General features: G+C 50.8%; 1 protein-coding gene across 1 annotated transcript in view; it reads left to right on the top strand.

Moving 5' to 3' along the window:
- The first annotated feature begins 7,098 nt into the window (after positions 1-7,098).
- Positions 7,099-11,824, top strand: part of Prrt1b (proline rich transmembrane protein 1B) — an 8,298-nt gene continuing 3,572 nt past the window's right edge. The window contains exons 1-2 of the mRNA XM_021191945.2: positions 7,099-7,163; positions 10,983-11,428. Of these exons, the coding sequence (XP_021047604.1) occupies positions 7,154-7,163; positions 10,983-11,428 (456 nt within the window). The 5' untranslated portion in view covers positions 7,099-7,153. The remainder of the gene's footprint in view (positions 7,164-10,982; positions 11,429-11,824) is intronic.

Raw genomic sequence — 11,824 nt, 5'->3', positions numbered from 1 at the left:
GGGCACCAGATCTCACTATGGATGGTTGTGAGCCACCATGTGGTTGCTGGGATTTGAACTCAGGATCTTCAGAAGAGCAGTGAATGCTCTTAACCACTGAGCCATCTCTCCAGCCCCCTAAATAAGTTTTTTTTTCTTTTTTTTAAAGAAGCGAGTTGGGGAGGAAAGGGTTTATTCAGCTTACACTTCCATGTTGCTGTTCATCACTAGAGGAAGTCAGGACAGGAACTCACACAGGACAGGAACCTGGAGGCAGGAGCTGATGCAGAGGCCATGGAGGGATGCTGCTTATTGGCTTGCTTTCCCTGGCTTGCTCAGCTTGCTTTCTTATAGAACCCAGGACCTCCAGCCCAGGGATGACGCCACCCACAGTGGGCTGGGCCCTCCCCCCTTGATCACCAACTGAGAAAATGCCTTGCAGCTGGAATCCCTCCCTAACAGAGGCTCCTGTTTCTATGATAACTCCAGCTTTTGTTGGCACACAAAACTAGCCAGTACAGCACAGGCACAGGTATACATGTGTGTGTGTGTGTGTGTGTGAGAGAGAGAGAGAGAGAGAGAGAGAGAGAGAGAGAGAGAGAGAGAGAGAGAGAGGGAGCGCATGGGCACTAGTGTGTTAGTTCCAGGACAGCCTGCAGGAATCTTTTCTCCCCTGCCAGCTTGTGGGTTCTGGAGATGAAGCTCAGGTTGTCAGTCTTGGCAGCAAAGTCTCCTTACCTGCAGAGCCATCTTGCTGGCCTTCAAGAAAGCCTGTTGCTGGTTATAGGATCATAATATTCTGGGTCAGCAAGGGTTTGTTCTTGTTTTCATGTGATGTGTGTGTATGCATGTAAATAAATATATATTTACATATACACAAACATACATATATAGATATATACACATATATATGTAGAGATAGTGTTTATATGTACTGTGTGAAGATGTGTCTCTGCTCTTCCTTGCCAGCCTATTGCAGGGCTGTGGGTGTAGGGGAAGAGTGGGGGAGGGAGAGAGTGCCCGAGTCCCGCCAGAGTTCCTGTGCTCTGGGCAGGTGGATGTGGGAGGACTGCTGGACACTTTCCACTCAGCCCCGAGTGGGCATCTGGCTGTGTGAAGCCACTGACCCCACACAGCCCTGTACCAGGTTCTCAGTCTCCGGCATCCCACATTGGATATGGCAGAAGAGCTAAGAACAGAATAGGGACCCCGGGGCAACACCAGGCCCCGGGGATATGGGAAGGGGGCAGAGGGAGAGAAGTTCCCACGCAGGCAAGAGTCCTAAGTCCAGTCCGTGGCTGGAGCACAGGAAGGTCTTCCATCAGGAGGTTAGAAGCGGCTCCTTAGAAGAAAGCCTATCTCATCCTTCAAGCGCAGTGGGCCTTGATGAACAGAGACTATGGTGTTAGAGCTTTATTGTAGAAAGGCAGGGGGGAAGAGAGAAGGGAGAGAGAGAGAGAGACAGAGAGAGAGAGAGAGACAGAGAGAGAGAGAGAGACAGAGACAGAGACAGAGAGAGAGACAGAGAGAGAGAGACAGAGAGAGAGACAGAGAGAGAGAGACCATGGCCAAGAGGAGAGAGGGGGAAAAGGAGAGAGAGAGAAGAAAGGCTAGAGAGTAAGAAAGCATAAAGAGAGAGTAAAAGGGAGAGAGTAAGAGGGAGAGAGTGAGAGGGAGAGAGTGAGTGAGAGGGAGAGAGTGAGAGGGAGAGAGTGAGAGGGAAAGAGTGAGAGGGAGAGAGAGTGAGAGGGAGAGAGTAAGAGAGCGAGCAGGGGCCAAGCAGCCCCTCTTATAGTGGGATTGTTATCTTGTTGTTGCTAGGTAACTGGGGGGAGTCTAGCCTGAAGGTCAGAAGCTTGGGACATTGTGTATGCCACATATTACTCTTGTGGGGGCTGTGGGGGCTGTAATTTCGACAGGAGACAGGGGTCAAGGAGACATGAGGGCCGGGCGTGGTGGCGCACACCTTTAATCCCAGCACTCGGGAGGCAGAGGCAGGCGGATTTCTGAGTTCGAGGCCAGCCTGGTCTACAAAGTGAGTTCCAGGACAGCCAGGGCTGCATACATAGAGAAACCCTGTCTTGAAACCCCCCCCCCCCAAAAAAAAGGAGACATGAGGAAGTGCCTTCCATCCCATGTAGGTGAAAATTATCACCCATCAGGTTCTACCAGGGTCCAGACCTCAACTCGACTGGAGACCAGACTGTCTGTGCATAGCCCATTGCCCCACAGCCTATGGCACCTTCTAATGGCCAGTAAGCTGAGGCAGAATTAGAAGGTGGGATATCCAGCAGAGAGAGGGAGAGGAACTCTGGGAAATAGTCAGACATGGGAAGACTCACCATCCTTACTTGGAGAAAGTCAGATGCATGAAACAGAGGAGACGTAATCAGCCACGTGGCAGACAGAGAGAGATAAATGGGATAACTGAGTCACAAGCTAGTTGGGAAACAAACCTAGCTTAAAGCCTAGGTATTTATTGATGAATTATACACCTCCTAATTATTATTCATGAACTGGGGCATGGGTGGAAAAGCCTGCATATATATATATATATATATATATATATATATATATATATATATATATATATATGTGTGTGTGTGTGTGTGTGTGTGCGTGCCTGTGCCTGTGCCTGTGCCTGTGTGTGTGAAAAAATTTTTTTAGACAGAATCTCACTATGTAGGTCTTGTAACCCGGGCTGTCCTAGAACTCTCTCTGTAGACCAGGGTGACATAGAATCACATAGATCTGCTGTCACCTACTTCCCAAGTGCTGGGGTTAAAGGTCCATATCTTTTTCTGGTATTCTCCTCCTCCTCTCCTTCCTCTTCCTTTTCTGACAGGGTCTCATGTAGCCCAAGCTGATAAACTTGCTATGTGGCCAAGAATGACCTGGAATTCGCAGATGCTTGCACTTCCACCTATAGAGTGCTGGGGTGACAGGTGTGTGCTGGAGTGACAAGTGTGTGCTGAGGTGACAGACATGTGCTGGGGTGACAGACATGTGCTGGGGTGACAAGTGTGTGCTGTGGTGACAGGTGTGTGCTGAGGTGACAGGTGTGTGCTGGGTGACAAGTGTGTGCTGTGTTGTGTGCTGGGGTGTCAGGTATGTGCTCGTGACAGACATGTGCTGAGGTGACAGGTGTGTGCTGGGGTGACAGGTGTTTGCTGGGGTGACAGGTGTGTGCTGGGATGATAGGTGTGCCATCCCATCTGTCTGCTGCTATGTATTCAGATGCTAAACACTGCCCCGCAAGGTCTGGTTGCAGTCCCACAAGCACATTCTCACGTATGCCAGATGATGTATAAACTTTGCTCGCCAATCTTCTCTGAGTGGTTAACTAAAAATGGCTACAGCCGATTTCTGAGGAGACTAGAGGTAGATGGATTTTGGTTTCTGTGCTGGGTCTCAAAGGTAGGAACTGTGAGGAGAGAGAAAGAGAAGTGAGGGAAAGGCCAAGGCCTCTGTGAGAGGGGGTGAACCGGAGTGCATCCTGAGGACAGAGGGATGGAGCAGAGAAGCAGCCCAGGTGAGACACAAACATAAGTAACTTGTGGAGCACAGCTGGGGATTAGCTAGTCTAGCGTACAGAAACATAGGTTAAGGATAATTGCCCAGTAATTGTGCTAAGTTGATTAAATAAATTAATAGGACCGAGTCTCGATTATTGGGGGACTGGCTGGGTCACATTAAGAAGTAATAGAGTTGCCGGGCATGGTGGCACACGCCTTTAATCCCAGCACTCGAAGGATTATTTCCAAGTACCAAGTTCGAGGCCAGCCTGGTCTACAGAGAGAGGGTTCCAGGACAGCCAGGGCTACACAGAGAAACTCTGTCTTGAAAAAAAAAAAAAAAAAAGAACTTACAGAGTTAAGTAATAGCATTTACAACAATAGGTTGTCAGGAGTTTTTACTTTTGAATTTTTTATTTGTTTATATATATTTTGACAGAGTCTATCTACCTAGCTCTGGCTGTCCTGGAACTCACTATATATACCTGGCTGACCTTGAACTCACTGAGATATACCTGCCTCTGCCTCCGGAATGCCAGGAGTAAAGGTGTGCGCCACCGTATTCAGCCTGACTTTTGAATTTTGATGCACTACTTTTTTTGTTTGTTTGTTTGTTTGTTTTGTTTTTTTTTGTTTTCTTTTTTTTGAGACAGGGTTTCTCTGTGTAGCCCTGGCTGTCCTGGACCTCACTTTGTAGACCAGGCTGGCCTCGAACTCAGAAATCCGTCTGCCTCTGCCTCCTGAGTGCTGGGATTAAAGGCATGCGCCACCACGCCCAGCTCACACTACATTTTTAAACAACTACATTTCAAACTGGTCAGATGAAGCAAAGCCCTGAGGATGGCACCAGCCCCACCTCCATTTTTTGAGACAGGGTTTCTCTGTGTAGCCCTGGCTGTCCTGGAACTCACTTTGTAGACCAGGCTGGCCTCAAACTCAGAAATCCGCCTGCCTCTGCCTCCCAACTGCTGAGACTAAAGGTGTGCACCACTGCCTGCAGGCCCGTCTAAGTCCCAGTGTCCTACCGAAGAGAGGCAGCAGACAGCCATGCTGACAGGCAATGGAGACAGGAGTAGCTTTCCTTTTTTTATGTTGCCCTTTAAAACAATCATATATGAGGATCCACCATGCTCACAGTGGACAGAGACCATGACATCACCCTTGTAATTTCACCCATTTAAATATTTTTACATTTTTTTTTAGATATGTGAGCTGAAGAGAGATGGCTTATGGCCATTGACTGCTCTCGCAGAGGGCTAACATTCATACATACAAATTTTTAAAAAACCTTTAAAAACCATGCCTAGTTGCTATTAAAAAGAGCAAGGTTAGGGCTGGAGAGATGGCTCAGTGGTTAAGAGCACTGACTGCTCTTCTAGGTCTTGAGTTCAGTTCCCAGCAAGTATTTGGTGGCTCATAGTTATCTATAATGTGATCCAGTGCCCTCTTCTGTTGTGTGTGTCTGAAGACAAGAACAGGGTACTCATACATAAAACAAAGAAAGAAATCTTAAAAAACAAACAGAAAGCTAGGTTAGGATTGGGCAGATAAAAGGGAAGGTGGAGCTGAAAGGGGGGTGGATAGAAGAGAAAATTGGAAGAGGGAGAGGTCGCAGGGGAGGAGGAGGAAGAAGAAAAGCAGAGCAGAAGCACATGGAGAAATCACAAGTTCTAAGGGGTTTCATAGAGGTGGAAGATGGTAGTGTAGTGGTAGATCTGCCCAATCTAGGTGCACAGCTTGTAATCATATTAACTGTGTTCTGCTTTCATTGCCCAGGCATATTTGAGAGGAGATTTACTGCAACAGGTTAGCCGGGTGGTGGTGGCACATGAATGTCTTGGTGTGGCTGCTGGGAACCGAACACCAGTCCCATGGGAGTCCATGCTCCTAACCATGATGGCTCCTCCTGAGCTGTCTCTTCGGCTTAACCTGCAACCTTCTTTTCCAGTGCCTTTTGTATGCTTTTGCTCAGCTGCAGAACTCCAGATGTGGGAATCTAGCTGTCTACTGTTAGAAAACACATCACTCCAAAACTTCAAGGTGTAGTGCAGCAACCTGTGGTTCTGGATGGTGGCTGGCTGCACCGCAGTCTCCTGTGGGGTTGCTTAATCAGTGGCTTTCAGTGTCTGAGGTGAGCATTCATCACCGGGCCTGGAGGCACAGAGATCCATTTGCCTGTGCCTTTGACGTGTTGGGGTTAAAGGCTCGGGCCACCACTGCCTAGAACACATTCTGCTATCTTAATGACTAGAGGCTCCCTAGTAAAATCTAATGTTTATGATGGTTTCTTTGTTTTCGGGAATCTCCTTTCCCCTTAGTGATCTCCAGGGCAACTTAAAGCATCCTATAAAAACCTAGCCTCCCTTTTGTCAGGCCGCTGTTCCTCCCCTCAGAGACAGCCTGGCATTAAAGCTTCATTCTTTGGTCTTGCAGTTTCCTGTAAACCCCAGACCAATAGATTCTTCTATGAGTTGCTTCTGTCATGGTGTCTTTTCATAGCAATAGAAAAATAACTGAGACTTTGTAGTTGCGTATGGGCACGTGAGTGCAGTGTCTTTAGAGGACAAAAGAGGGCGTCAATCCCTGGATCTGAACTTATAGTTCATTGTGAGTGCTGGGAACCAAACTCAAGGTCCTCTGTAAGTGCAGCAAACACTCTTAACCTCTGAGCCATCTCTCCAGCCTCTCCCTTTAACATGTGCTTTTAGCTTAGGGGTTTCTGGATGACATGAATTGAACCATGTGCTCCGCTGGTGGAAAGAGTTCATTTCCCTATCCGGAGGCTCTGCTGTGTCAGAGTGAGGTTCTTTGTAAACGCTGTAAGCCACCTCTTCTCACCCCACATCTCTGCCTCATGGTCCCCAAGCTTCAAGGCCTGGTGAAAGCCATTGTGAAACTCAGTCCAGACCAAGGCTGCTCAGTCAGTCCCTCCTCCTCAGTTCAGTTCCTAGGCATCTCCCTCCCTGTCAGGAATTCAGCTGGGAATATACAAAGGGTGGCCAAGCACATCTGCCTGTGAGTGTGGTATTTTAAGTAGATTCTTTGGCCTGGTGGATCTCAGTGATGGGGCAGGGCAGGGAGGGTGGGGGGGGGCGGGTGTTCTAAGTCTCAGTTTTACACTCCTGATTTCTCTGGGGCAGGGGGTGAGAAAGCTGTTGAAAACAAACAAACAAACAAACAAACAAATGAACAAACAAACCACCTAGGAACACTCTCCAGCCTTTGGGTCGAAGTTACATTCTGCTTCTCTTCCCAGGTAAGCCAGGTCTCCACCTCTCCCTATGGTCTGGCTCTACCCATCCCCGTGGGAATTGCCCGTGCTTCCTGCCTATTCCATTCTCTTAATGGCTCCCCTCCTCAACACCCAGGCCGGGCGACTCCGCAAAGGGATCGATCAAGGCTCCACAGAGCGGACCCTGCCCTCGGGGTCCGCTGCAGCTCTAACTATCCCAAGCCAAGAGGATTTAGGGTGGGTGCGAGCGCCAGGGCGTGAGGGAGCGTCGTGTTGACTCAGCCGTGGACAAACAAGGCGGCCAATTATTAACCTGCCGCCCGGCGGGCACCAGGAAACCCGAGCCGGCGCCGTCCACTGACTTGGGGCGGACCCAGGCTCCAGGTCCTGAGCAGCACAGCCCGTGTGCACCCACGTTGATCCGGCCATGGAGGCAGGTGAGGGGCGCGGGGTACAGGGAACACAGAGCAGAGACTGAGGGTGCGGACAAGAGCTAGGCAATACTGGGGCCGGGGGACACTCGCACCCAGAGTCCGGGGGCGCCAAGAGGCTGCGGGGGGTAACTCAGGAGCTCCCGCCCTTTCTTGCATCGCTGCGGGACAGCTGGGGAAGGACGGGCCACAGGTGGACAGCAGGTGTCCTGGCAGCAGCAGGTGGCTCTGCATTTCCCTCCCGGAATCTCCTTGCCGGGGTCTGTTGGCTTTGTTAATCATCCCCCTCCCTGCCAAGCCCCTCCCGACCAGGCTGAGGTCCCCCAAGCAGGGGGACCCAACAAGGAGGCAGAGGTTGGAAGAGACGTCTCAGCCGGGATCAGAGACTGCGGGCTGGGTGGGTTGGCACGGATGCTCCATGGTAAGGCCCCATTAAAGCCACACATCCGAGTAGCCAACCCCGCCGGTGGGAGTAGGGGTGGTGGTAGGGCAAAAACGTTGTCTCTAGAGACTCCCAGGCTCAGGGGACCAGGGCCTGTGCAGAGTGCAGAGTAGCGACCGGATGCCCTAGGTGCCCCCTCATACTCCCCCCACCCGCCGCAGAGGATGCTGGGGTGACTAGTAGAACTCCCCTCTGTCCTATCCCCTTCTAGAATACCCCAGGCCTTGGAACAGCCCCCTCCCCCGCCCTGTCTCAGCTGGACTCTATCGCCTCAGGCTCGGGTGTCGGAGTAGCCCGTGTCGGGTGTCGGGTGTCGGGTGCCGGGTGTCGGGTGCCCTGCGTAGTCAGAAGTATTTATTTACTCCCGGCCCCTATCTCGGTGCCATCAGGTCCGGTATTTGCGCAGGCAGGATCCAGGGAAACTGCGGTTTTTGTTATGACAACTGGGGCAGGGGCATGGCATTAATGAGACAGCGTTCTGAAAGGACGGGCTCCTTCCCTGGTGGCTCTAAGTCATCAGCGTGGTATCTGAACCCTGGTTGTCTGGTCTAAGTAAGGAGGCCCCTTAAGCCCTGAGTCCAGGACTTGGGCACCTGCTCGACATTTCCCTAACACTGCGTTTGCCATTATCTATACAGTGGTCTGCCTGTATCTATAGGCAGTGGTGATGGAAGGATTTCCCCACAAGAGAGGAGAGGCGCTCTAACGAGCCAGTGATGTGTGTGTGTGTGTCTGTCTCTGTGTATGTAAATGTGTGAACTAGTGGCTCCTCAGTGGGCAGAGAAGGCCAGAGGGGAACTCCAGGCATGTTTAGCATTTTCTACCTTATTCCTTGTGAGGGGTTTCTCACCCAGCCCAGGGCTCAAAAATTTGAAACCATGCTCCTGTCTACATTCCCCACGGCATTGAGGTGTCTGGTTTACAGCTGTGGGTCTGAACCTCATGTGTGTTTAGCAAATACTCTTACACACAGTCATTCCCAGGCCTGGCAGCCCTGTGGAGGTGATTGTTTTGTTTTGTTTTGTTTTGTTTTTCAAGGCAGGGTTTCTCTGTGTAGCCCTGGCTGTCCTGGAACTCATTCTGTAGACCAGGCTGACCTCAAACTCAGAAATCCGCCTGCCTCTGCCTCCCGAGTGCTGGGATTAAAGGTGTGTGCCACCACTGCCTGGCTTTGGATGTGATTTTTAAAGAACCTGCCCCTCTCCCTCTTCCATCCCTCCCCTTCCCCCACTCTGTTCTATATTGAGGATTGAACCTGGGATCTCATGAATGCCAGGCAAGCTCTCTACCACTAAACTAGATCCCAGCCTTTAACAGTTCTCCTTAGTGTTTTAACTCTGAGTTATTGTTCAAACACATCAAAGGAAACATAGTTAAAATGTGTTGGGATCTCGTTTTATATATCAGGTCTCCTCAGGCTCTCATCACAGGACACCCTCCCCCGCCTCATGAGTTCGAGGCTAGCCTGGTTTACCTAGTGAGTTCCATGTCAGCTGGAGCTACATAGTAAACACTTGTCTTGATAAATCAAGGAAATAAATTCAGATATTTTAAATTTTAGTTTTAAACTGTGACTTGATTTTTTTCTTTTTTCTTTTCTGCTGAATTTATTTCAAGTGTGCTTCTTTTTATCTTGTGGACCATAGTTATAATGGATGCTTTTCTTATAATTCCAGGGTCTGAGTATCAGGGCTGGCAGGTGTTAGTTTTGTTTGTTTTTGTTTTTTGAAACAAGAGTTTCTCTACGCATCTCTGCCTGGCTGTCCTGAGCTTGTTCTGTAGACCAGGCTGACCTTGAACTCACAGAGATCTGCCTGCTTGCCTCCTAGTACTGGGATTAAAGGTGTGCGCTACTGCTGTCACCACCTGGCTTTTTCCTCCTCCTCTCCTGTGTGTGTGTGTGTGTGTGTGTGTGTGTGTGTGCGTGTGTGTGTGCAGGAGTTCTCATGCAAACACTGGCATGTGGTGGTGCACAGTGGATGACAGCTTGCAGGGTCTCTTCTCTCTTTCTCCTGGGTGGGTCCTGGGGATTGAACTCAGGTCAGCAGACCCAGCAGCATGAGCCTTTCCTGTGCCAAGCCCTCCAGCTGGCCTTTCTTCTTGCTTTTGAGATAAGGTCTCGAGCCGTAGCCTGGACTGGCCTTGAACTTGCAGCAATCTTTCTGCCTCAGTTTCCCCAGTGCTGGGCTTGCTGGGTTTGTTGCTCTTTTCTCTTTAAAAATGCTCTCACAGTCCTAATTCTTCACATTGCAGATTATTCAGGGTTGTGCCCCTGGGTGCCAGGCTGTTAATGTTTCTCGGCCCTGTTGTAATTTCCTGGCTGGGGTGATGTTCCATCCTTACTCAGCCCGCTCAGTTCTGGCCCTTATTCGCAGCGGGTTCACCTCTGTATGACTTCCCATGGTTGGCTCCTTTCTCAGCCTCCTATGTTTGTGTGGGTCTGCTCCCTGAGCCTGGTGCTCAGGGCTGCATCCAGTACTGGGGGTGGTGGGTGGGGTAGGGTGGGTGGGGTGGGATGTTGATTCTAAAGCTTCAAAGCATCCCTGATTGTCCAGGACTTAGGCTCCTCCAGGACCAGGGACAGTCAAGGGCAAAGGAATCAGATGATGGCCCGGCTCACATACAGTGCTCATGGAGTTCAGAGTCTCCTCTCCGTTCTTCCTGCAAGACCTTTCCTTTATCCTGGGCTCAGCAGTACAGACTAGACTGCATGCTCAGCAGCTTTATCCCAGTTCTGCCCCACATCTCTCTTGTGGCCAAGTCTGGGGCTCAGGACTGGGAGGGAGCCTGATCTCACTTTCCGTGACTCAGGTGACCTTTGTATAACTGGCTGGAGAGCCAAGCTTTTTAAAAAGGGTGGCCAGGGCTGGAGAGATGGCTCAAGGGTTAAGTGCACTTGCTGCTCTTGCAGAGGACCTGAGTTCAGTTTTGAACATACACATGGCAGCTCACAACCATCACAGAATCTGTTGCCCTCTTTTGGTCCCCATAGGCACTGCATGTATTTGATGTGCATGATACACTCATATACATACAATGCATACATTAAAAAAAGTGTGGTTAAAGCACACAGCATAAACTTTTCCATTGTGAACTTTTTTTTTGTTCTTAAATTTCTTCCCGAGAAGGGAGGCCATAGGTCAGCCTCAGAAATTACCCTTTTGGAGCTGCCTACAGTGATTTTTTAGTCTCTCATTAGGTTAAGGTGACTGGCCAGTGAACCCCGGGGACCCGCCTGTCTCCACCCCTGGGCTGACAAACTTTTGCCATGATTTTTATGCAGGTTCTGGGATTGAACTCAGGTTTTCATGGTTGCGCAGAAGGCACAGCACCAACGAATCCATCTCTCCGACCCTGATTCCCGGCCCTGCCTTTCTCCCTAGGTTCCGACGCCAAGGGGGGCGACAGTTCCGCAGGCCGCGAGGACCCCCAAGCTGCCGAGGACCAGCGCAGCACCGCGCAGCCATCGCTCCCGCAGCTCCCGCGCCGCCCGCAGCTGCTGGATGAAGAAGACGCGGAACCAGAGGAGGATCGGACTGAGGCCGCAGAAGGCAACGAGTCGGCCCTGGGGGTCCCAGAACCCGCGTCTGCGTCTGGCGAGACGGGGCCCGGGCCCAAGGCCACTGGCGGTACTGTGCCGCCCATCGGCTTCGTGGGCGAGCCTCCACCCTACGCGCCGCCCGACCCCAAGGCCGTGGCGCTGCTCTATCCGCCTTTCCCGCAGGTGCCGGTGCTGTTCCAGCCTGCGCCGGGGCCCGCCGCCCTCTACCCGCCACCACCCGGCCCGCTCTTCCCACCCCCTGGTGGAGCCTCCTTCCCATTCCCCACGGTGAGCACAAGGCTCTATGGCAGGAGTTGGAGATAAGGAACGGAGTTCTCAAGGACCAGGAAGGAAGGATACTGGGCATGGCACAGGCTGCGGGGTGGCCAGGTCAAGTGTTCTGAGAAGGATGGGGTTTGGTGTTAAGAGGAAAGGTGACATCAGTGGCGAAGGCCCCAACGGGGTGGACTTGAGGAAATAGCCTGATCGAAAATAATAATAAAAACTTAAAAACTTAAAGACAAGGTCTCATGTAGCTAAGGCTGGCCTGGCTGTGATGTAGTTGAGAACTTCTGGTCCCTTTGCTTCTGACTTTTTTTTTTTTTTTTTTTTTTTTTTTTTTTTTTTTGGTTTTTCGAGACAGGGTTTCTCTGTGTAGCCCTGGCTGTCCTGGAACTCACTCTG

Source organism: Mus pahari, chromosome 3 (genome assembly GCF_900095145.1).
Source record: "Mus pahari chromosome 3, PAHARI_EIJ_v1.1, whole genome shotgun sequence".
NCBI lineage: Eukaryota > Metazoa > Chordata > Mammalia > Rodentia > Muridae > Mus > Mus pahari.
Note: the sequence above shows the minus strand (reverse complement) of the source record. Positions and strands in the feature narration are given on the sequence as shown.